We start from the raw sequence: 25,658 nt of genomic DNA on the forward strand, positions 1-25,658 counted from the left end.
AGTTAGAAAGTCAGGGTAATGCTTTGCTAGGTGGCAGGAGTCCTAAAAGTCAGGGTAATGCTTTGCTAGGTGGCAGGAGTCCTAAGTGGTGACAGGGTTGGAAGAACACTATCCGCGAGCACTCGTTAGAGATTTGCTAAGGTAGTGTGATCATGTATCCTGTTTTATTTGGGATATGCTGGCCCTGTGCTGTTTGTTTTGTCGTAACAAGCAACAGAATTTTATTTTTCTCTTAAAAAAAATTTTCAGTTTCAGCCATGAACTTTATGGTCACTTTAAAGTCCTGAAATACTTTTGTTTTTATGAATTTTTCATTTTTCCTTTCAGCGTGTCATCGTGCAGAGAATTTTGCCTTGTTTGACTTCAGAATTTGTAAACCCTGATATGGTACCTTTTGTTTTGCCCAATGTTTTACTGATTGCTGAGGAGTGTACCAAAGAAGAATATGTCAGATTAATTCTGCCTGAACTTGGTCCTGTGTTTAAACAGCAGGAGCCTGTGCAGGTATGTTACGCGTGCTTCTGAGTATCATACGGTTACAGTGATAATGACTACCACTAAAAACAAACCAGTGGCATTTTGAGCTTTTAAAAATGGAGTAAGTTGCCGGGTAGCACACCTTTATTCCCAGCACTCAGGAGGCAGAGGCAGACAGATTACTGTGAATTCAAGGCCACCCTGGTCTACAGAGTGAGTTCCAGGACAGCCAGGGCTGCACAGAGAAACCCAATCTCAACAAAACAAAATAAAAGATGGGTAAGTAGAGGCTAGAGAAATGGGTTAGTACTTAAGAGCCTGTCTCTCGAGGACCTGGGGTTGGTTCTCAGCACCCACATGGTGGCTCATACCATCTGTAGCTCCTGTCTAGTGGATCGAAGTCTGGACTCCAGGAACCAACACAGGCACACATCAGGCAAGGCACCATATACACTAAAGAAAAATGAATTGAAAATTTTAAATGTTTAAAACATTGAGGTAAGTATATTAGATTTTTTTTCACTAGACAGAAAGCTATTTTGCATACATTTGAATCGTTGCCAAGATTGTGATTAAACTTAGCAAATGAGTATCTGTGACTCTCCATAAATCATTATTTTAGAAAACAAATTGCAATCAAATTTTGCATGTGTTGCACTGTTCCTAATGGAAAGGTAGCAGTTTGGTAAAATAATAGTCATATTTCTGGTTTAAGATAGTTTTATTCGGTTTGCTCTTCAGTAGTTAATTTGCAGAGGATTGTGTCAGTTGTTTCTTTATTTTCTTGGTAATAAACTTTCATTAAAAGAGGAAAAAGTGTAAAGCATCATGGAAATATGCACGTGAAAAATGCACATTCTATATGTAATATGTATGTGTCAAGTGAATTAAATTATATAGGTTTTGTTACAGTACGTATTTGTCAGAAACAGAGTTGTCCTGAGTTTAAGAACACTGGGGTTACATGCCTGGATTAGAATCTGGGTTTGTCTCCTGTCTAGAACTTTGTATTGGTCATTCTCATCTGAAAGCTTTTTGTGCCCATTTCTCAATGCAGAGTTGCTGGCACATGCTGAAATCATTAGGTGTTTCTACTGCTGGGTGATGGGAGCTTAGCAGTCAGCTGCTATCAGTCTGGTGTAGTGGATTGTGGTTCTTTACAGGTCTTCCCTTGAAAATGGGAATTTATTTTTTAATTTATAAAAACAAGCATATAAGGTGTTACATATCGTTATGACATCTTTGAGTAGCATGCGCTTGAGCGATTCTCCTCCTCTTTCATCCCCCTGCTATCCCTTGTCCCTACTCCTCTTTCTCTGAGAGGGGTTGCACCATGTCGCTCTGACTTGCTTGGCACTCGCTATGTAGCTCAGCTAACCGCAAAGTTGCAAAGATTCACCTGCCTCTGCCTCTGCCTCCCGAGTGCTGAGATTAAAGGTGTGTGTCGTCAGGACAGGACGGAGCCATGAGCGTTAAAGCAGGGCTCCTGCCAGTTGTCACAGCGTCCAGAGGAAAGGGTGGTGGCATCACACTGCCTGATTCTTCATCTGCCGTGATAAAATTCCAAGACACACGATCTCGGTTCCCATTGACCCCGTTCTTTTTATGTTGGTAAAGTTTGGTTGTTGGCCGCATACTGTGCAGGATCTCCTGAGAAGGACTGACTGTGTAATTGTCAGGTCGGCTGTGCTTGTAGGAGAGAGCTGAGCACTGACAAGTAGAGGGAGCGAGCGAGCGAGGAGGGTGGGGTGGAGAGTGTGTGTGTGTGAGCGCGCCTGGGAGTTTGCATCTCCAGCTGCTTCAGATTCCCTCTGCGTGGGACTGTGGTCCAGATCAGCCTTTAGCCTTTAAGTTGCTTTGTCGTGGTGTTCATCCCAGGTAATTAGGTATTTCTCCCTCTCATGGTTTCAGTTAATAAGCTCTTCTGGAAATTTTAATTGAGCATTGGCAAATCTAAGTGTTCTGAACTTGGAGAGGTGGCCCCGCAGCTGAGAACGGCTGCTCTTCCAGAGGACCCGCGTTCAGTTCCCAGCACCCACACACATGGCAGCTCACAGCCATTTATAACTCCAGTGCCACTTTCCCTGGCCTCCATGTAGCCACAGACATATTTGCAGGCCAAACACTCATGCACATAAAAGTAAATAATTAAAAAACATCTCACCTAAGTATTTTGGTTTGTTTCTTACAATTTAAGTATGTAGAGACTGCTAGGGAAAAAAAGATTAGGGACAATTAAAAATGTTTATTTCTAGAATTTTTCCTTACAGATCTTTTCATTTCTTTACTTTCATAGAAACCGAATGATAAAATTTCCCCTTTGAGACATCTTTGTTTCTTTTTGGCTTTTATTTTTTTTAAGCGCAGTAGCTTTCTGGATAGTTGGAACTTGTAGTGAAGTCCTGTGTTACTGTAGACATGTTGGAAGTTCGCTTTATTTAAGTGAGGTGAAAACAGTTAAGGGTGTGCTTAGAGAAATGTAAGAGACTTGATGCCTGTGTTTTTGTCTTCCATGCCTTCAGGCTAGCAACATGGTGAGTGTCAAAATACACAACTTATTCTTCTGAAAACACTACATTTTGACATACTGAATTTCTCAAAGATTGTACAATTTTAACACATCTTCCCTTTTCTCCCACAGATTTTGTTAATTTTTCTCCAAAAAATGGATTTGCTCCTTACCAAAACCCCTCCTGACGAGATAAAGAACAGTGTGCTGCCCATGGTCTACAGGGCTCTGGAGGCGCCTTCCATTCAGATCCAGGTACAGTGTCTGGGGTGATCTTTTTCATGATGGTCTTTAGGCAGGAGAAAGAAGTAGTAAGGCATATTATAAAATTGTCTTAAGATTCTGTGTGCACTCAGTCGTTACTATGTTTATCACATTACCTCACTGACTCACTGTGTCCGTCTGTATTAACTTGAGCTAAAGGAGGGCTGGGGAGATGGCTCAGAGGTTAAGAGCAGGTGCTATTTGTTCGGAGATGGCCTTATTGTGTAGCCCAGGCTGGACTTGTTCACAGAGCTCCATCTGCTCGTGCCTCCTAAGTGCTGGGATTAAAATGTACGCCAGCGTCGTGCACCCCCCCCCCCCCCCCCGCACCTCTTCTACAGGACCCAAGTTAGGTTCCCAGCCTCCGTGTCAGGCTGCTCACAACTGCCTATAACTTGAGCTCTAGGGGATCTAATACCTGTTCTGGACTCCCCCAGCACCTGCAGGAATTCAAGGCTAGCCTGGGTTACATGGTACCCTGTCTCAAAAACGCTGTGGCTGGGACTGTAGGTTTGTACTGCCTTGTATACATCTGCTTCTACCATGTATTTAAAATAACATTTTTTTATTCATTTTTGTCTTCCTCTAAGTTTATTTAAGAGTGAGGTTGAATTTTTTCTCCTTATAATTAGTCACAGGATAAGCAGGAGCTGTGTTCACCTCTGCTTGTCAGCTCTCTAGAGTTAGAGCCCTGTACCATGAGCGGTACTGGCCTGCAATCCCAGTACTTAGGCTAAAGCAGGAGGGCTGCAGACTGAGGCCAGCCTGGGCTACTAAAGACTATGTCTCAAGGGAAAGCAAAACAGTACAGCCTCTTAGACACTACCGCAGGCCCTGTGGAGCCATGTCATTTTTCAAGTGTCAGGACTTTGTAAACACATGGAAGTTTATTTATACAGTGGCAACTAGCTGAGTGTGCAAGCTAAGCTGAGAGCCTTTCCTGGACACTGACAGATTTGTTTTCCAATAGGAGCTCTGTCTGAACATCATCCCAACTTTTGCAAATCTCATAGACTACCCTTCCATGAAAAATGCTTTGATTCCAAGAATTAAAAATGCTTGTTTGCAAACATCTTCCCTTGCTGTAAGTATTATAGTTAATGTTTGTCTCTCACTGCTCAGTTGGCTTCATTTTCCCATTTATTAATAACTAGCTTCTGGTTCATTTGTGGACTTTGTCTTAGTTATAGGTGACCTACATACAGTATTTTACATTTTTTCATCTAACTTATTTATTTTTACATGTATTTGCCCTTTGTGTGTGTGTGATCATGCGTGCATTCATGCATGTGTTTGAACATGTGGAAGTCAAGACAGTTTGTTCTCTCCTTCAACCACATAGTTGCAGGGATCGAACTCACATGCTCAGTTTGGCAGCTGCTCTACCTGCTGAACCCTCTTTTCGGCCCTTAAAGACATTTATATTTCCCAGAACTTAATGAATTTGCCTTTTATAAAGCTTGATCATTGGAAATCCTCATCCATCTTTTCCTTGCGCTGTGTGAATTAGACGAAAACAGTAGTGTACTAGACTTGAGGCCACAGCAGTGCGGCACAGTTTTACCTGCTAGACTCCCGATCCGTATCAGCCGGTGTCCCTTGTGGAAAGGCTCTGAGACGGAGATAGAATACTGAACGAAGTAGGAGAAGCGTCGTCACTGAGGTGCAAGCATGGAGTGAAATGGGCTTTATTCTGATTCTGTAACTACCGCCCATGGCCTTGAGGATGAAAATGCCATTTCAGAAACCTTAATGCTTTATTTATGCTGTTATAAATTTATGTTAACACAAATCTTAAAGTATTTATTATACAGCCCTCTACACGTGCGGGGTAAGTGAATGTAGAGTGCACAGACACTTGGTGGTCTTTGGCAAACTCTAGCTGGTCCTGGACCTTCAAGACAGGGTCTTATGAGGACGCACAGGCATACATGTTAGAATAGTAATTCTGAATGGACTTGCATCTCATGTCTTATGAGGACGCACAGGGCACACGTGTTAGAATAGTAATTCTGAAATGGGTTTGCATCTCATGCCTCACTTTAAAAAATGCGTTTTAGATGGGACTTTCAGTGCTTCTAGCTTGCCTTGGAGAGGCTGATAGGAATTTCTGTAGTGAATTTATAGACTTACTCTCTAGGGTCTGGCAGTTTGAACTAGGAAATGCCAAAACCATAAATCATTGATTGAAATTGCCTAAAAATGAAGAAAAACAGAGCATAGCTAAGTACATTTCAAGAGGTATATTTGTGATTTGTCTAATATTTTATGCATCAAAGGAAAATAAAATTAAACCAGCACTATTAATTTATGTCCAGTAGATGCATTAGTTCTTTACTCTGATAAACTGACTCTGAGAACAGGTTAAACATTTAGATAGTATTTTGAATTTACATTATTCTGTGCTTGAATTTCAGAAAGTAGTTGAACAAATAGAAAAAAAATCTTCATTTTCCTGTAAACTATCATTCAATGGAATTATTTTCTGCTTAATTTTTTTAGACTGGAGTTTTGTTGATATGTGTAGCCCTGGCTTTCCTGAAACTCAGTCTGTAGACCAGGCGGGCTGGCAACTTAAAATCATCTGCATCAGCTTCTCTAGGGCTGGGCCACCACTGCCCATCAAATTTCTTATGTTAGTAAGGCCATGCTTATACAATCTACTTTAGTAAACCTGTTTTTATTGAGATTTTTAGTATGTGTCTATTTGAAGATTAAATTTATATTAAAGTATTTTATTTTACACCATAGAAACTTCTGTCAAATTTACATGTAATTTATCTTTTTTAATAGGTTCGTGTGAATTCATTAGTCTGTTTGGGCAAGATTTTGGAGTACTTGGATAAGTGGTTTGTACTTGATGATATCCTACCCTTCTTACAACAGATTCCCTCCAAGGAGCCTGCGGTCCTCATGGGGATTCTAGGTAGCTGAACTTAATGTCGTTTGGTATCATTTTAACCTTAATTCAATCGTTTTTTAGTAAAATGCTCATTCTATAAAGCCATTGCACTTCATTTTTATGTATATGACATTATGCAGTTGTAGAGTTATTAGATAAATGCCACATTATAAACTTCTCCCTCTTTAACAACAAAAGAAGTAGACTCTGACATTTATGTACTAGAAGGCTGGGTCCATAAGGGAGCGCTTGACTCATGGGCATCAGCATTTGATTCCCAGCGTGGGGGAGCGGGGAGAAGTAAGATAATTTAGGCTGATGTGATAGTATATAACTTTCTTCTATAAAGTAGTATAAAGAGGCAAACTTGCTGTGCTGAGTTTGACTGTCAGAAGTGAACGTGTAGCCTCTACCCCTCACTGTGTCTGTATTTAAACATCTTGAAATGGAGTTCTGGGGGCTGGAGAGATGGCTCAGTGGTTAAGAGCATTGCCTGCTCTTCCAAAGGTCCTGAGTTCAATTCCCAGCAACCACATGGTGGCTCACAACCATCTGTAATGAGATCTGGTGGCCTCTTCAGGCATACATATAGACAGAATATTGTATACATAATAAATAAATAAATTAAAAAAAAAGAAATGGAGTTCTGAAATAGATGTTTCTAGGGTAAGGAATTGTTCTGTAACCTGGTTGTTGGGTTATTATAGCCAAGCCTTTAGTTTTGTGTTGTTATTAAGTGTGCTCTCAAACCAAAAGAGTGCAGGATAAATATGCCATAGTATTTATATGCCTGGACTGGGGGTGCAGCTGGTCCACATGGAAGAGAGCATCTTCAATATAAGAGGGAGACATCTGTGCCATACCCATTGCAAAGGCTTTTCATAGGTACAGTAAGTTCATGGTTTCTGTGCACTTGGTGCCAGTTTCTGACGTTCATCACTGTGTCCTCTCAGGTATCTATAAGTGTACTTTCACTCATAAGAAACTGGGAATCACCAAAGAGCAGCTGGCTGGAAAAGTACTGCCTCATCTCATTCCCCTGAGTATTGAAAACAATCTTAACCTCAATCAGGTGGGAATATTTTATGTGTATTTGATTGTTTTTTTCTTTTTGCTACTTGTATTGTGTGCTTGTATTATATTACAGATATAGGTGGCCAAAAAAGTAAAACATGCCCCACAGAGTTAGTTAAGGTTATGGAGTAGAAGGATAGTCCTCAAAGGCCTCATTAGAGGAGGTGATGAGCAGGGTGCTGAGATTGCATCTACTTTAAATTTGGGGCCGTGTGTTGATATGAGCAAAGTGACAGTCTGTTTGGATGTTATTGCTACATAAAAAATTACCATACACAAGTGTTTTAGTATTTTTAAGCAATGCTTACTTACTAATCGTACATTTTCTATGATCAACCACACCAGGACTCGGCTTAGTTGAATTTATTCCAGAATGAGAGTTTCTTACCGTGCTATAATCAAGACCTTGGGTCTCATTTGAAGGTCCATCTGGGCAATCATCTGCTTCTTAGTTTTCTTAAACGGTTGTTGTAGGATTTGGCTTCTTCTGGGCTATTAGGCTGAGGGTCTTAGTCTTAGCTGTATGTTATCAGTTCTGTACACATAGCTCTCTCCCAGATAGTAGCCTTGTTTTGTCAGACTGAAGTCAGGGTCTTGTTATGTCCTAAAGGAAGTGACGGTCTTCGCCACTCATCATAGGCGAGCACACAGTGACATAGAGAGTTCAGGGACAGGGGACTGGAGAGATGAAGTGAGATGAGAAGGGATGGACTTGAATACCTATTTGCTTTAGGTATTGAACTGTGAAGATGTGGTAAATGTTTGAGCACAGGAGAAATGTGTGTAGAAAAGTTGCTACAGAATTGTTTCTGCACACCCCTGTTGCTGTAGTTTTCACAGCTGTGTGTGCACTGAGACTGTGGCACTATAGCTTCCGTGAGGCTGGGTCTTCTGCTTATTCTTCACTGTAGCCCAGGAAGAGAAATGGAATCAGAAGAAGACGGTAGGAGCCTGGTGTCTAATGGGACGTGTAAAAGACTGAGCCAAATTACTGTTTAATTGAGGACCTGTGGTAGGTAGGCAGGGAAGACTTAGAATTAGGTGGAAAAGTGAGTAACAGCAATGAAGAATGACGAGCTGAGAGGGAGGAAGGGTTGAGCATTGGAGAAGAGTTCTTAACGGGCAGAGTTTTGAAGGTGGAGAAAGTTAATCAGACCCAACGTTGCGTCTGAAGTAGTAAGGTGAGCCTTTATCCTCTGCTCCTAGATTTAATGCTTTGTGTTTACCTGGGCTGTCAGGTTAGGGCTGGCAGATGGGAGACCCTGACTGTGAAGAGGAATAGGCCCAGAACAGTTCTTGAGTTTTCGTTGTTTTCTCTGTCTGATTGAGGATGTTATAAAACATTTCCAGGGAACTGGAGAGAGAGCACTTGTTGCTCTTGCAGAGGACCTAGTTTGGTTCTTTGTACCCACATGATAGTTCATAACCATCAAGATTCAAGGGCTCTGATGCCCTCTTTTGATCTTTGTGGACATCACCATGCACGTGGTGCACATACATGCGTGCAGACAAAACATTCATACACATAAAATAAAATAAATTTAAAATACCAGACCCTAAAAGCTTTATCAGCCATACTGCCCCTCCATACAAAGACTGAAGGCTTTGGTATTGGGAGTTTAAACGAACTGCGCTGTGTCTGGTGCAGTGAGTCCTGTTCCCCGGGGAGAGTGCAGACCGTTAGTATTAACTGCGGAGTTGTCGTGACTGACGTCCTCACCGTCTCTGTCTCTTACCGTGCCAGTTCAGCTCTTTCATTGCCGTCATAAAGGAGATGCTGAGCAGGCTGGAGTCTGAGCACAGGACTAAGCTGGAGCAGCTTCACATGATGCAGGAGCAGCAGAGGTGAGCAGCTGTGCACGTGCGGCATGCCGGCCAGGGCTGCCAGGGCAGCACTCAGTAGGAAGACGGATGGCTCTTTCATTTGCTTATATGTGATGCATTTAAATTTTTTCCAGTAGATTAGTCCTGCAGATTCTCCTGTTGGGGTTGGGTTCAGTCTGTCTTGGCAGGATGAGACGTCCGATTCCCCCAGAGTTCTGACATCCATTCCAGGCAGGGACAAGGTAGCTGATGGGGTGGAAGGCAGCTTTTTGCCATGTGGGTGGCCTTGCCACATCCAGAGCCTCCAGGAGGAAGTTCTCCAGCCATGTTTCTTCTTGTAGGAGCTACAGGATGGTGCAGGAGCTAGCATGTCTCTATCATAAGAAGTTTTTTTTTTTTTTTTTTTTTTTTTAAATACCATACTCATATGCACGTGAGAATCAGGGTACCTTTATCTGTCTGATATTTTTAAATTAGACATAAAAGTTAAATTTGGATAAACAGTTTGCCCAATTAGTTACAGTGTACCAATGTCTCAGAGGCAAGAGGATTAGAAGGAATATTTTAGTCTCTAGTTTTTAGTTGTCCTGAGACCAAGAGCATAATTTTAATCTGTACAAGGCAAAACGAAGTTTTAGTGTTGTAAACAATTTAGTGTTTTAAATTAGCACGGAGGGGTTTATTCTTAAGTTGAAAAATTTGTCTGCCAGCAAAATTTACTTGTATACATGAATGTAGAGATGCACCTTTAATATCTCAGTAAATCAGCATTGTTATAGGACAGGACAGGAATTATCATATAGATATATATCATAAGCCAAAGTATATTGGAGTGGAATGACTCCGTGGTAGGGCCAACGCACATAGGTGGGTGTCCTTAGTAAAGATGGTGCTGACGTTTTTGTTTTGACCTCAGCTGAAATGGCAGCTGTCCATGTGTTTATATTTTTCCAGAGCAGTTGTAATCTGGAGTTACAAGTTTTACAGATTTTAAAACAAGCATTCTGTAGCTACATTATTTATACATGCACTCTGACAGATAAACAGAACTTTTCCCAGGACACTGTCAGCTGACCCACTTAAAAATCCCAAAGATAGAAAGAAACCATAAGAATGAAAGGTGATTTATGGTGGTAAGGCAGCTCTTACCAGGTTGGGCCAGCCTGCTGCCCAGAGCATGGAGAAGGCTCTGAGGAACAGAGGAGGAGCGTCAGAGGGGCTGGGCCATGTGGAGGATATGGCAGGTTGCAGCTTAACCTCTGGGGAACACAGACAGAGTTAAGAGTGAGCATCCAAGAAAGGCTAGGGACAGCTGAAGGAGAAGGGGGCAAGGATGCAGAGCTCAGGAACTTGGCCAGGGTAGCTCAGCCCCAGTATGGATAAATTTTATAGGGTGTTTGGGGAGCAAGCTTGTTCCTGGAAGTACCCATTCATAAACCATTAGCCAGAAACCCGGAGACTAAGACAGAGCATCCTCCGAAAATAGCCTAGGGTCAAAACAGTAGGAGGTTTGGGGTACCCCTGTGCAGGATAGCTCCCATACACGGGCCCCAAATGGTAGAGACTGTTTCTACCCCAGAACAGGCCAGCCATCTGTCACTGCAGTACCTTCACAGACAGAAGGCAGAAAGTCTCCTGGACCCCTTCAGAGGCTGCAGCATGAAATTGGATAACTCACTGAGCAAGTCTGACCAACAGTGGGGAATGAAGAGTGATTTTCTCGCAGCCAGCTGGCAGCCAGAAAACTCAACGTTTGGTGAAGTTTAATTCCTAGTTAAGGGATCTCCTTGCTGCTAACCTAATAAGTAATCCAGGTTTATCTGAGCAAAGCACTCCTGGGTTGTATTGTTGGAGGCCGCTTGTTAGTTCCCACTGCTCGGCCCCCAAATAACTGCACAGATGCTGTATCAATTAAATCACTGCTTGGCCCATTAGCTCTAGTGTCTTATTGGCTAACTCTTACATATGAATTTAACCCATTTCTATTAATCTGTATCACCACGTGGCTGTGGTTTACCGGCTAAAGTTCCCAGCTTCTGTCTCCAGCGGCCCCATGGCTTCTCTCTGACTCCACCCTTTTTTCTCCCACCATACAGTTTAGTTTTCCCTGCCTAACTAAGTTCTACCTTGCTGTAGGCCAAGCCTTTATTAACCAGTGGTTTTCACAGCATACAGAGGGGAATCCCACATTACCTCCTCTTTTCTGTTTAAATAAAAAGGAAGGTTTTAACTTTAACACAGTAAAATTACATATAACAAAACAGGTATCGAGCAAGAATTACAGATACATTATTTATGTCTACTTTATCTCTTATCATAACTAAGGAAAACTATATTATTACGATCTACTCTTCAATTTCATCAAAGACTCCAGAAGGATATAATATTACCTAAGTAAACAGGAAGTGCATTGTAAGCAACTTCCAACACTCTAAAAATGACAGAGACAACTGACTAACTGGGCAGTCACCCAAAGTTCTTCTGTACCATTGGGGTACCCAATCTTCAGCCCACACTCTCATAGTATCCAGCAGACTTTTCATGAAGTAGGACATTTCAAAGACAGTCTGTCTGTCACATTTTCTGTGTCCTGCAGAATGTTTGGCAGACTCTTTCCGAAGGATTGTCTCACCTTTAGGCAAGTTCAGCAATCATTTCTTTGTGGGTTCTGTATGTCCAGTTTATGCAACAGTCTAGGCAAGAGCAGTCTCTTGCCCAAATGGCTAACCAACTCCATAAGGAACCTCTTTGATACCCATCTTCCTCTTGAAGTAATTGGTGCTGCCAGGAGCAGATGTGTCTCACTGTCATGAAAAGTCTTAAGTTTTTAAACATTTTTAAATGCCATACTCTGAAGGTCTCTGAAAGATTTGAAGAATCCCTATCTAACTGAAATGTATCTCTTTATATCTAGAAAATCTAACTCAACTACAATCTTGACTGTTATAGTTGAGTATCTGTTAACTTACATTGCTTAATTATACATTACATTTTTTAAATGAGCTATGTAGACACAATACCTTGAACAAGATCGAAAATACATATACATATAATGAAATTGACCTTAAATATGTATCAATAAGCCAAGATCCATACCAGTGCAAATTATTGATATCTATATAATATCCCCCTTTAAATTTATAGGTAATATTCGGGAATATGGGCATAGTTTTCTCCATACTTCTTCCTGCTGATTGTTGGGCATAGTAATTTTTGGGGGTGTTCATGGCGACCTTCCAGGGGTCTTGTTCCATCAAACCACACCAGTCTGGAAGCAATCCACAGGTTCTCATCCTCTTTGGAAACAAGAGAACCTCTTTTTCAAAGCAACATATCCTTAGACCCTCATTTGGAAGTTATAATACCTTTATAGTATACATGCTGGTTTAGCTTAGCAGCCCATACAGTGAAATGTCTCTCTGTACTTAGCTCATTCACAGTAAAAAAAAAAAAAAAATTCAAAGATAACATAATAATATACATAATCCAGACGCTGAATTTTCAATTTTTACGTGGCTTATTTTTCTTTACTCCTTTTAATCTATTACTATCTGTATTCTGTGTCATTAAAGACTTTTTTTAAAATAACCAATTTAATGGAGATTTAGAAATATCTGTACTTTCTTTATAGTTTGATTTTTTTCTACCACCAGTTTCTTCCTTTAAACTAGAGAGGAGGAGATGAGAAGATGGCTCGGCAGGTAACAGAGCTTGCTATGTAGTGATGATGACCAGATTTCAGATTCCAACATTCACATAAAAAAAATCATACTTGGTAAAGACTTTTTTTTAAAAAAACAATTTACTTCATTTTCAACTCTCTATACTCTTTCTCCTCTCTCTCTCAAGCCTACGTACATTTATCCAACACCAGGACCCGTTTAGAGGTCTTTTATATCTGAATCTGTCCTGATAGCTGTAATTATTTACTGTCCAGGAGTGTTTCTTATCTTAAAACTTCTGCTGCGGCATTCTAGGTCAAATACGGTACCGTCTGCTTGCCCCAACCAGTCCAGCACGGTGGAGCCACTTGTACCTCTTGGGAGCTATGCACATAACCAAGCCGCAGCACACTGCTCAACAAATCCCATCCAAATACTCAATCTCCTGAAAGAGCCAGAGATCGCGCTGGCAGCACGTCCCAGAAAGCCTACATTTCAAAATGGCATGGCTTTTTTTCCTGCTACAGCTGAATCAGGAAAATCTCTCTTAAAGGAGCTGCGCAAGCCACCAGCTGGAAAAAAAAAAAAAAACTGTCGTTTGTTGTCTTGTGTCTAGAGTTTTTTTCAAGCCCTCTCAGGTTTCACATGGATTCAGTCCACCATGTTGGCATGCCAGTTGTTGTTGGAGGCCACTTGTTGGTTCCCAGCTGCTCAGCTCCAAAATAACCACACAGAAACTGTTTTAATTAAGTCACTGCTTGGCCCATTAGTTCTAGCGTCTTATTGGCTAACTCTTACATATTAATTTAACCCATTTCTATTAATCTATGTATCGCCACGTGGCTGTGGTTTACTGGTTAAAGTTCCCAGCATCTGTCTCCAGTGGCTCCATGGCTTCTCTCTGACTCCACCCTTCTCTCTCCCACCATACAGTTTAGTTTTCCCTGCCTAAGTTCTACCTTGCTATAGGCCAAGCCTTTATTAACCAATGGTTTTCACAGCATACAGAGGGGAATCCCACATTACCTCCCCTTTTCCGTTTAAATAAAAAAGTTCTAAACCCAATACAAAGATATATACAATAAGAACAAATATCAGGTATAAAAATTAGAATTACAACCTGCAGTAACAATATCATGCCAGAAACATGACAAATGTTTCAATAATTATCCTATCCTAATGAGTTTAAGTCTTGTATATAAATAACTTGGCCAAGTCATGAGAGGAAAGTAACTACAACTATCTAGTCTTCAACTCTATTGAAGAGCCAAGAAGGGAAAATAATATTACTTAAGTAGGAAGTGCAGTCAAGGCAACTTCCAAAATGTGCAACAAATGACAGAGACAACTGGCTACCTGGGCAATCACTCAGAATTCTTCTGTACCATTGGGATATCCGTCTTCAGCCCACATACCCATAGTATCCAGCAAACTTTTCCATGAAGCAGGACATTTCAAAGACAGTTCCACCTGTATTGGCAGCTTGTCCATCACATTTCTGTTTCCTGCAGAATGTTTTGCAGACTCTTTCGTATGGCAGGAACCCCCAAAGGATTGTCTCACCTTTAGGCAAATTCAGCAGTCATTTCTCTATGGGTTCTGCATGTCCAGTTTATGCAACAGTCCAGGCAAGAGTAGTCTCTTGCCCAAATGGCTAACCAACTCCATAAGGAGCCTCTTCGATGCTCTTCTTCCTCTTGAAGTAATTGGTGCTGCCAGGAGCAGATGTGTCTCACTGTCATGAAAAGTCTTAAGTTTTTAAACATTTTTAAATGCCATACTCTGAAGGCCTCTGGAAGATTTGAAGAATATCAGTATAACTGAAATATATCTCTATACATCTAGAAAATATAATATGACTACAAGCTTGACTATTATAGATGAGTATCTATTAAATTATTTTTCTTAATTATATATTATATTTTCAAATGAGCTACACAAACACAGTACCTTATTCAAGATCAGAAATACATATAAATGTCACAAAATTGACCTTAAATTTGTATCAATAAACCAAGATCCATACCAATGCAAATTATTCATATCTATATCAGGATTTCCCCAAGTGAAGTTTGGGAGACCACGAGGGGAACTCACGAGGTGGGGGATTTTAATGTCCTGGGGGATGGAGCCACTGATCGTGGGCTTTTTGAGGGCGGAATCTGGACTGAGGCAACTCCATAGGAGGGGGTTAGGGCAGGAGCCTCTATCCAAACATTTTGGTGTTTATTCGTTAATGTGTATGTGAGGCACATGAGCCATGCAAGCATGGCATGTGTGGGGGTCAAAAGACACCTTGTAGGACTTGGTTTTCCCTTCTGATATGTGAATCCCAGGGAGTTGAGCTCCACTTGGCAGGCTTGGCACATACAAGTACTTTTACCTGCTGAGCCATGTCCTTGATCTAAATATTTTCCCCATGGTGTATTTATCGTGTGTGTGTGTGTGTGTGTGTGTGTGTGTGTGTGTGTGTGCATGCATGCATGTGTGTGGGTGGCCTTGTAGTCTGGGGCATTGGATAGCTCTGAACCTGGAGTTACAGGTGTGTGGAAGTCACGTGATGTGGGTGGACGGAAGCCTATCTGGAAGAGCAGCAAGTGCTCTTAACTACGGAGCCATTTCTCCAGCCTCTTGCCCCAAATCCTAAATGTTGAATTAAAAAAAAAAAGCAGAGCTATTTTCAAATTGTTTATTTTGAGAGAGGGAATATGAGTGTGAGTGTGATGTGTGCGCATGAGTGCAGATGCATGCAGCCACTGCTCAGGTGACGGCTTTCAGGAGGGCTCTCTTTCCGCTGCGCTGTGCACTATGGGAGAGCTGCTGCTGGCTCTGGAGCTTCCAGTTGACTCTCTGCTCTTTGCCCCATGTCTTGCTGTAGGGTTGCTAGACATACGGATGCGTGCCCCACATCTGATGTTGTCACGTGGGTTCTGGGGGTTGGATTCTGGTCATGAGACTTCTGTGGCCCAGATGTCATCATCATACTCATCAATAATAGTGGGAGAATCTGAGCTAAGGAATGAAGTTGGTTTCATTTAACTACCTTCCATAATTCTGCCCGTCTTGTAGGTCTTTGGAGATTGGAAATCAAATGAATGCTTCCGAGGAGACGGGTGTTACACATGCCGGAAGTCAGGTAAGAAGACACCCATTTTCACAGAAGATGCCTGAGAGTTAGCCTTACTCAAGGGACAAAAGGGCGTTTTTATTGGGGTGTCTTCAAGTGTTGGACTTGTATCTCAGCAGATGGACAAGGTCTTCAACAACATTGGAACAGACCTTCTAACTGGGGGCGAATCCGAAAATAAAGAAGATGGGCTGCAGAATAAGCAGAAAAGAGTAAGTTTCTCGACCTTAAAAGAAAGCATTTCTGTTGTGAGACTTCCATAAACCACACATATTTGCTGGGAATACTGGGAATATGTGTAGCCTCTTAACAAGGAGTCGTCTCTAGCTGTCTATGCACTGTGTTGGGAAGGAGTGTGCATAAGATGTTTTGGGTTCCTTTGTTACCCCCCCCCCACACACACACCCATGGTGCCTTGTCTCCGTTGCTTAGCTCTGCCTGTGATGCCAGCACCTGCAGCTATACTGCCTGGCCACTTAGGAATTGCCACCTGTCAGCAATTACAATTTGTTTTTTATTTTCTATCTACCTACCAATCTCTCTCTCTCTCTCTCTCTCTCTCTCTCTCTCTCTCTCTCTCTCTCTCTCTCCTCTCTCTCTCTCTAATCTAATCTAATCTAATCTAATCTAATCTTTGAGACAGGGTTTCTCTGTGCAATAGCCTTAGCTGTCCTGGAACTCGCTCCATAGACCAAGCTGACCTCAAACTCGCAGATATCCTCCTGCCTCTTCCTCCCGAATGCAGGGTTTAAAGGTTTGTGCCACCATGCCTGGCTCTTTTATTTTTTCAACGGTGTGTGTTTGTGGTGGTGAGAGGGCTGTACACATGAGTGCGGGTGCTCACGGAGGCCAGGAGGGCGTCAGATCCCCCCATGCTTGAGCTGTAGGGAGCTGTCAGCTGCCTGATAACAGGTGTGGGAGCCGAACTCGGGCCCGCTGGAACTAGCCACTGAGCCCGCTCTCCAGTCCAGCTTTTCATCGTCTGAATTCTCTTGTTACTACATTCCTGTCAGTGTGCATGCTGAATTGTTAGATGTTCTTTGTTAGACCAGCACCCTTGACTTTCTTTGGTTTTTATTCCATGGCGATACCTAACTTTTATGGCCTCAGATATTCACTCAGGTTGATTTTTTTTGTTTTTGTTTTTGATCTTGCTCAGGCTGGACTTGAACTTTCTATATAGCCAGTGGCTAGTCTTGACCTTCTGGTCTTTTGCCTTTACCTTTCTGCAGGAGTTAGAGGCCTGAGCCTCCACATCTATTTTACCCTGACGTACACACAGACTACCTTGTCAGTTGTTGGGTAACATGATGCTCAGATTGGAACTGGCTGACGTTTCCTCATAAGTAGACTAAAGTTATACGTTTATTTTACTTATTCTCTCACTCTGTGTGTGCATATGTGAGCGTGCCCATGCCATGGTGTACACTGGAGGTCAGAGGACAACTTTCACAAGTTAGTTCCCTTCTTGAGTGTGAGTCTTGGGATCAGTATCAGTTGTCAGACTTGATGGCAAGTGCCCACACCTGCTCAGCCACTTCCCCAGCCCAGGTTACACAGTTTTGGCAAGAATACTAAAAATATGATGTGGGACCCGTCTTGATTTATTTTATTAAGAATATATAATGTTGACATACTTTATTAATGGGGAATGCTATTTTAAAGATTTCAATTAGATGCAGTTTTATTCTACAAGGACTTAAGATCTGAGTATAGGCTTTGTCTGTTTCCTTTTTAAAGATTTGCTGTCCTTATGATTTTGAATAGTAAACCTTAAGATAATACTTCCTATTGAAATTTTGGTTTCTAGCCAACAAGTGAAAATAAATTTCTTATTACTGTTGCGTCCATTTTTGTATTTATTTACAGAGTAGGATTATCTGTGTATAGAGCTAATGTGACAACACAGGGGCTCACAAAACTGAAAAAGAAAGTCTTGTGAGCTTGCTGTTTAGCAAACTAGATGAGTGCAGAGACAGACACAGCCCTATGTAGCACTCACAGTAAAGGAATGTTTGTTCAGTTCTTCCTTGGCCTTCCTTGGCCTTCCCTTATACATGTTGTGGTCTTAAGATTGAACTGAGGGCCTTGGGAATTCTTGGAAAGTACTGTAGCACTGAACTCCAATCCCAGGCCACGTTTTACTTAAATTTATTATGTTTATTTATTTTCTTACTTTGTATGTGGTTGTATGTATGCATGTGTGCCCTCCAGGGCATTGTGTGACGGTCTGAGGAAAAGTAGGAGAGTCATTTGGTGCCTTTCCAGCAGGGGGGAGACCCAGGGATTGAACCCAGGTCATCTGACCGGGTGGCAGGCTTCTTTATCTGCTGAGCCTTCTCACTTGCGGCTTTTCCTGTGCGTGTGCATGTGTGTATGTGGTGGTCAGGGTAACTCAGGTGCCAGTGCTTGCTTTTTTGTGCACAGCTGTGGAGCCAGGCTGGGATCACAGGTGTGCTGTGTCTAGCTTTACTCAAGTCTGCCATTAGTCATCCCTGTAGCTCCCGTTTTTTTGTTTTGTTTCATTTTGTTTTTTGAGACAGGGTTTCTCTGCGAGGCCGTCCATGAGTGTCCTAGAGCTCACTCTGTAGAGCAGGCTGGCCTTGAGCTCACAGAGATCCTCTGCCTCCCGAGTGCTGGGATTAAAGGTGTGCGCTAGCACACTGGGCTCTAGCTCCTCTCTTTAGTTGTGTTCTGAGCTACAGTCTCTGTGAGTTGTACTGACTGGCCTCGGACTCACTGTAACCCAGGCAGTCACTAAATTTGTGGTCCTCCTGTCTCAGACTTTCAAATGGCTGGATCACAGGTCTTTGCCATTATATCTGACTCATGAGCGTTTTAGACTGAGATTTAAATTTGAGCAAGAATAAAATCAGTTACTCTTAAAGAACCAGGTAGTTCTAATGAACTTTGGGTGAGATTCCACCTGAGTCACCAGTGCCGGATCGCTTGCTTGCCCCTGACGTAGTGAAGCATTGCCAAGTGTGCTCACACCTTACCAGAAAAGAAACATCACTCTACAGACGGAGAATAAAGTTGTGGGTGAGTTTTCTTTTGTTTTGTTTTTGTTTTGCTTTAGGCATCGCTTACACTTGAAGAAAAACAGAAATTAGCAAAGGAACAGGAGCAGGCACAGAAGCTGAAAAGCCAGCAGCCTCTGAAGCCCCAAGTCCACACTCCCATTGCACCCAGCAAACAGGTGCGTTTCTTTTGCATCAAGTGTCCTCGATGGTAAGGAGCCGAGTGGTAAGCAGCTAGTGCTCGGGCAGAGGCGTTTAGAGACTACCATGACAAAGCAGTGACTTAAAGGTGCAACTTAGGCTGTCCAGCAGCTCCTGAGCACCCTGCCCCATGTGCAGTGTTTACCCCAAGAGGAAACGTAAGAATGATGTGGATTAATAGTGCCATTATCAGGAATATTCTCTTCACACCCTTAAGTGTATCTCAGCTGGAAGGAGCTGCTGTTTCTGACTTTTCCATTCTGTCTGACTTTGTAGCTTGGGTTTAGAAGAGGCACCTACATCACCTGAGCACATTGATTCCCTCTGTGTTCTGGGCATTGTTCCTGATGCTGGCGCTGCTTCCCTGGGCAGCCCCTGCTTGCAGAGTGCAGGCTCGCTGGTGCAGCTCAGCGGTGTTCAGCTCACTGCTTCCTGGTCTTCAGTCACCATGGCTCTTCCTCAGGAGGAAATGTTGTGGGCTAAGGGGCATAGTCCAGAATAAATGTTAGCTTCTTACAGAATAGAGGAGTTAAATTCCTAAAAATGTTGGTGAAATTCAAAATAAAAAATATAAAATTATCCTGTTTATGACACAGTTCTGCTGGAAAGAGCACAGTTCTGCCTCGGGAGCATCTCACTTACCTGTAGTTTAGATTGCCCATAACTGTTATCAAATGATTGCCAGTATTCGCTGACAGGAGCTGTTACTCACATTAGTGGTCACTGTGTGGCTGCAGGCCGTAGCTAATTGACTGGGTGGAGATCCCTGGCCTGACTGGCATTGTGCTTTATCAAACTCTGTCCATGCTTACTAATTGGACAGTCATTTGCTCCTCTTTTTCAGACTAAGGACCTGACAGATACGTTGATGGATAACATCACCTCCTTGACCAGCCTTTCCGTTAGCACTCCTAAGCTTTCCGCTTCAAGTACCTTCACATCTGTTCCTTCCACGGGCCTCAACATGATGTTTTCTACACCAATTGATAATACAAAGAGAAATTTGACAAATGGCCTGAATGCCAACATGGCCTTTCAGACTTCAGGATTCAGCATGCCGGTCAACCCGAACCAGAACTTCTTCAGCGGTTCAAGCACCGCTGGAGTGACCACGATGACTCTGGGAGCGGCTCCCACGCTGTCGAGCTACAGCCCTTTGAGTGTTCCTCCCGCTGCTGTGAAGCAGGCTCAGCAGAGACCGGCCGATATGTCGGCCCTTAATAACCTCTTCGGCCCTCAGAAACCCAAAGTTAGCATGAACCAGCTATCCCAGCAGAAACCAAATCAGTGGCTGAATCAGTTTGTCCCTCCTCAGGGTTCCCCAGGTATGGGCAGCGCAGCCATGGGCGTACAGGCGAATGTGATGGGACAGGCTGCCTTTGGTATGCAGGGCAACCCTTTCTTTAACCCGCAGAACTTCGCACAGCCACCAGCTACCATGAACAGTAGCAGTTCAGCTAGCAACGATCTGAAAGATCTTTTCGGGTGAGGCGTCCCGTGCTGCTCCTCGAAGGTTGCTGCAGTTCAGTCATGGGTGAGCAGACTTAAATCGGCGTGCAGCTGGCTTGAAGAAACTGCTCCCGGGGGGCAGTGGCTTGTTTCTGTGACGGAGAACACCTGCTTCCATGCCAGCCAGCGCAGGAGTTGTGTGGATTTTAACCAGTTCAGTTTTTTAAAGCGTTGAGGATTTTCTCCTCTACAAAACCTCCTCTTCAGGTTTTTAAAGATCCAGTCCTTACTAGTCTCAAAGTGCGAAAGGACAACCGAGTTATCTTGAATACCAGTTTTTAAATCAGATGTTTATTTTGGCTTGTAAATCTTCATGTTATTAAAGCCTTGTGTTGACGGTAGCTGGGCACTCACCTGTTCTCTCACCTTTGTATTCTCTTGTCCTCACCAGTGGGAAGAGTCTGGGTTCTGTGTGGGTTTGTTTGCCCTGTGTGACAGGGGATGGTAACATGAAGGGGAAGCATCGGGTCCTTTGCTTCTTCCAGTCTTAGTTTTCAAAGGAACTTATGCTTCGTGCAAAAGACAGTAAAAATGCTGCAAATCTTAATTTACGTTAATTTCACTGGTTTAAAAGCATTATTAACCATCTTAAATGCAAACTAATCATTGTGAATTATATTTTAGCATGATCTGCCTCAAATAGCAATGTATTTCTGCCTTTACTTGAATATCTTTAGGATCACCTTTTTCCTGTTGTACCACAGGAGAGCCATTGTACAGAAACCAGACAGAGCGCCTGGACCCGGCTTCCCCGCCCCTGCCTTCGTACTTGAGTTTGAATTCAAACTTCTGAAGTTGCAGCACATATGAATTACATTTTCAAAAGGAGATTTGTAAAAAAAAAATAATAATTAAACTATATTTAATGAGTAAACTTTTGAGATTTCTGCCATATTGTTTAAGCTGTAATAACCCGTAAAAATGAGTGAGCCATTGAACACCAACAGATTGAATGTTAGCTTGCCATGAAGTCCAGCCCCCGTTAGGTACCTACTACTGAAACTCAGTTCTTTTCTAGGAGTTCCAGAATCTTGGTTTGGATATTCAGTGTCTGTAAAGCTGTCACTGTTAGGAGGGAAGTAGTTCCAACAGGGACACGTCTCACTCTCCAGGAGGCTTCCCTGGTGTTTGTCTTTAATCTGCTGATTCTACCACAGAGCCTTATGCTACAAACATCATTTGTATTTTTAAAACTCATATCCCACTGTTATGTGATAACTAAAGAACTCTTAAAAAACTGTGTATGTGATATAGTTGCTGCCATACAGTTTGTGGTTTTTAATTATTTGGAACCAGCAATCATTTAAAATAAATCATATAAAGTTTAGTGTGCTGATACTAAGTTTATTAAATGACTGAATGTTCATTGAATATATATATATATATATACACACACACATATATAAACATACACACACATTTCCCCAGACGCGTATACATGTTCCATGTACTATACAGTACTTATTACAAGGTACCATTTCATGCCATTACCAGTGCTGATAGCATCCAGTTAAAAGCACACTTAAAAAAAAATGCAAGTCAGTGTTCACACCTGGCACTTGTGTAGCATGACGTCAAAAGAATTTCTTTCAAGAAATGAAAAGGCATTTTTGTCAAGTACCTTTACAACTTCACCAGACTTGTTTATAAACACAGTAGTAATATTTCTTTGGGGAAATGTTTTGTATGGAATAAAATTGTTGAAGAACATTTCTCTGTAACAGTTCAGTAGCTGTTTATTGAGAAGTTCTTTTTAATTGTTATGTGTGGGGGTGGTTTGCCTGCATGGGTGTAGGCGCACCATGTGCATGCAATGCCTGTAAAGGCCAGGAGAGGGCACTGGACCCTGCTTCAGTTATTTCATGACAAAACACCATGACTATGGCAACTTATAAAAGGAAGCATTTCTTGCGGGCTCAAAGTGGTCCCCTATCTTGATGGGGGAGCATGGTGCTGGAGCAGTATCTGAGAGCTTACGTCCTGATCCACAAGCTTGAGGCAGAGATGGGTGGTGGGAGGGAAAGAGGGTGAGCACACAACACCTGTCTTGAAAAAAAAAATTGTTGAGAATTGTCCCTCCAGTTCCCCCACGTTGTAAACAGAGTTTACGTTATCTCTGCCAATCGAGTTGGTGTCCTCGCATCTGCTATTAGGAAGTTGCCCTGTGTTTAGGATAATGTGTTTCTTTGTGGATCCAGTTTTAAACTGGTGGACATTCTGAAGTCCATTTCAGAAGCAAAGCGTTTCATATCTCTTTTCTTAAAATAGGAAGTTGGTGGGCATCTGTAGGCAACAGTTGCAGTAAATTGATTTTGGGGGAGGGTTCCCTTCAAAATTGAAAATGAGCTATGCACAGGATGTATAAACAGAAATAGATTGTCTTGTGTACTTTCAGATCGTATAGTATGTGTGTGTGTATGTGTGAAAAGATCTGGTAGCAAACACAGGACGTATCAGGTTAACCTGGGCAAGCCTTGCCATGTTAAATTCTAACTCCATATTTCTTGTCCTACTTGAGAAGTGTTTGTTCAGTTGATTTGCCCCTCCTCCCCATTGTTTAGGATTATTTGCTTTATAACTGAGTCTCACTATTCCTGGTTGGCCTTGAATTAGTAGGCCAACCTACCTCTGCTTCCTGAGGGCTGGGATCATTAAATTCCAGACACTTGTTTGTTCTTTAAAAGTATCCTTTATTCTTTGATGAGTTTATACATCTATACAATGTATCTTGACCCAGCCACGGCTGATTCTTCCTTCCCGTTCCTAGTAGTAGATTTGTAACTTACTACTCTTGCAATATTTTAGGACAAACGGATCTGTAACAATCCAAGTTGCCTAGGACTGCCATGTCTTTCAAGCTAGAACATGGAGTAAGACATTGGTTTAGATGCATGAGCTCACAGTATAGCCAGGTCAGCATCAGACTCCAGCTCCTGCCTCAGCCTCCTGCAAGACATAACTGCAGTGCACCACCACACTGGCTAGAACACGTTTTCTATTGCAACCTCTACGTAAAATACACAGAACAAAAGTTGGGGAAAATGTCTTTAGTAAGCATAGTACACCTTATTTTATAGTTAGTAAAACCCTAGAAGGGTTTCACAAATTGGTTGGAAACAAATGGAGTTCTGTTCCATCTCCCTTTCTCTGAGTGAATGTGGAAACAGAAAGCCCAAGACTTGCATGGCTTAAGAGGTCAGTGTCCAGTGGGGGTGGACACTATGTTCTTTTGTGAATTCTGCACCTGCTTTAGTTGAGACTGATTTATGTAGCGAGTACGCATGATGGAAAGCCGTGGTAGAAGACGGGGGGGGGGGGGGGGGGGGGGGGGGGGGGGAAGGAAGATGACTGAGACCCACACAGGCTCAAGTGTCAGTGACAGGTGTACTGGGGGACCCAGTGGTGCTGCCAGCACCCAAATGTCATGGGATTAAAGCTGGCAAACCTGGGGAGGAGAGAGTACAGCGAGAGCAGCCATTTCCTTGCTGGTTCCTAGAAATGTTTTCTAGCCCTAGCTAGCTCCCGGTGTTACTGCAATGTGGTGTACACACGTACGCAGGCTGCACATACCTGTGTAGTTTCAATGTTCCCATTTTAAAAGTGAAAATTCATGTTGCTGTATCTTATTTAACTTTCCCCAAAATGCTGTTAGGGTTTGAATTGATATAACAAATCTGTGAGATACTCCCATTGCTTTTTTTTTTTTTTTTTTGGCGGAGGGGGGGCTCTTTAAGAATTTACATATGTTTGGCATTTTAGCACGTTTCAGTTCAGACGACTCGGTCTCCACGCACAGCTGGTAGCTGCTGTATTAGGCAGTGCGGTTATGCGTGGGAGCTGCTCTCAGCAGTAAACTGTGGCACCTTTCTGCTTGGCTCCAAACTCCACCAGAGCTGGACGCGCTAGACTTACTCTTTGCTGACAAGCACTGAGCTGCGTCACTAGAGGGCGCCGGAGCTCCGGCATGGGAGCCTAGCTGTGAGCAGGGAGGCGTCCTCAGCAGAGGGAACCTAGCTGTCTGAGCAGGGCAGCTGGGCTGCCTCTGAGCTACTACTGTGAACAGATCCAACTGGGCCACTCTGGCCCGTGCCGTCCAGCAAGGTCTTCCTTATGGTGGAAACAAGTTGGGAGGGTGGGGTTGAGCGCCCCCCATCTCTGGAACCCTGTTTTAAGACAAAACTTTTTCTTCAAAGACCCTGCTACTTGGGTGTCTTTTTGCATCTTACTCCTCTTTAGTTGATGAGCTTCTAGCTAATAATTGTTAAATCGTTTCCCATTGATGAGGTTTTCAGGTCCCTTCCCCTCGGGAAAATACTCATGGATGCTGGGGAAGGGGGAATTGTCTTCAGTTAGTGTAGGCATTGGATAGCTCCCACCCATCTTCTGTGAATGGCCCTGGTTAAACTCAGTGGGACACAAAATAAAAAAAAAAAAAAAAAAAAAANAAAAAAAAAAAAAAAAAAAAAAAAAAAAAAAAAAAAAAAAAACATGGCTGTGGGAACGGGACTTTAGGGTTTGTTGGGGGTGAGAGTCATGGATACATTATACATGAAGTTGTCAAAGAATAAATGTAATAAATTTTTTCCTGTTTGTATCGTGTGATTTCTGTCTCCTGTGTGACCCTGAATCTGCTACAAAACTATTTAGAAACAGGACTGAAGAGAAGGCTCTGGTGGCTAAGAGCAGTGCCTGCTTTTCCAAAGGTCCTGAGTTCAATTCCCAGAAACCACATGATGGCTCATAACCATCTGTAATGAGATCTGGTGCCCTCTTGCAGAAGACGCCTGGTCAGTTGTCCTCATCAACTTAGACCATGAAACCCAAGGTGATAATTTCAACAGAACCACTACATACGGGCTGCCCATGCATGCTTCAGCATTGCCAGGGCATAAATTTCATCATTCATTCGTTCATGGTATACACACACTCTAGCAACAGGCATGGAATAGTACCTGCATGTTGTATATTAAAACTTACCCTTTGAGAAGTTCTGAGTTGGGCATGGTGGCTCAGGTATGTAGTCCCAGCATTTGGGAGGCTGAGACCGGTGGATTACCGTGTATGCATTGGCGGCCAGCCTGGGCAGTGG

The 25,658-nt window shown here is 42.6% G+C and overlaps 1 protein-coding gene across 5 annotated transcripts in view; it reads left to right on the forward strand.

Moving 5' to 3' along the window:
- Window positions 1–21,896, forward strand: part of Scyl2 (SCY1 like pseudokinase 2) — a 47,675-nt gene extending 25,779 nt beyond the window's left edge. For 4 of the 5 annotated variants that reach the window (XM_050145537.1, XM_050145538.1, XM_050145540.1 and 1 more), the window contains exons 9-18: window positions 328–504; window positions 3,119–3,241; window positions 4,221–4,334; window positions 6,044–6,176; window positions 7,106–7,224; window positions 8,971–9,071; window positions 15,782–15,848; window positions 15,956–16,051; window positions 18,919–19,038; window positions 19,905–21,896. In XM_050145537.1, the coding sequence (XP_050001494.1) occupies window positions 328–504; window positions 3,119–3,241; window positions 4,221–4,334; window positions 6,044–6,176; window positions 7,106–7,224; window positions 8,971–9,071; window positions 15,782–15,848; window positions 15,956–16,051; window positions 18,919–19,038; window positions 19,905–20,549 (1,695 nt within the window). In that variant the 3' untranslated portion in view covers window positions 20,550–21,896. The remainder of the gene's footprint in view (window positions 1–327; window positions 505–3,118; window positions 3,242–4,220; window positions 4,335–6,043; window positions 6,177–7,105; window positions 7,225–8,970; window positions 9,072–15,781; window positions 15,849–15,955; window positions 16,052–18,918; window positions 19,039–19,904) is intronic. The other variant, XM_050145541.1, reaches the window with a different exon arrangement.
- The last annotated feature ends 3,762 nt before the right edge of the window (window positions 21,897–25,658 follow it).

This window comes from Alexandromys fortis, unplaced genomic scaffold (genome assembly GCF_014885135.2).
Source record: "Alexandromys fortis isolate MF-2015 unplaced genomic scaffold, M_Fortis_MF-2015_v1.1 scaffold_50, whole genome shotgun sequence".
Classification (NCBI taxonomy): Eukaryota; Metazoa; Chordata; class Mammalia; order Rodentia; family Cricetidae; genus Alexandromys; species Alexandromys fortis.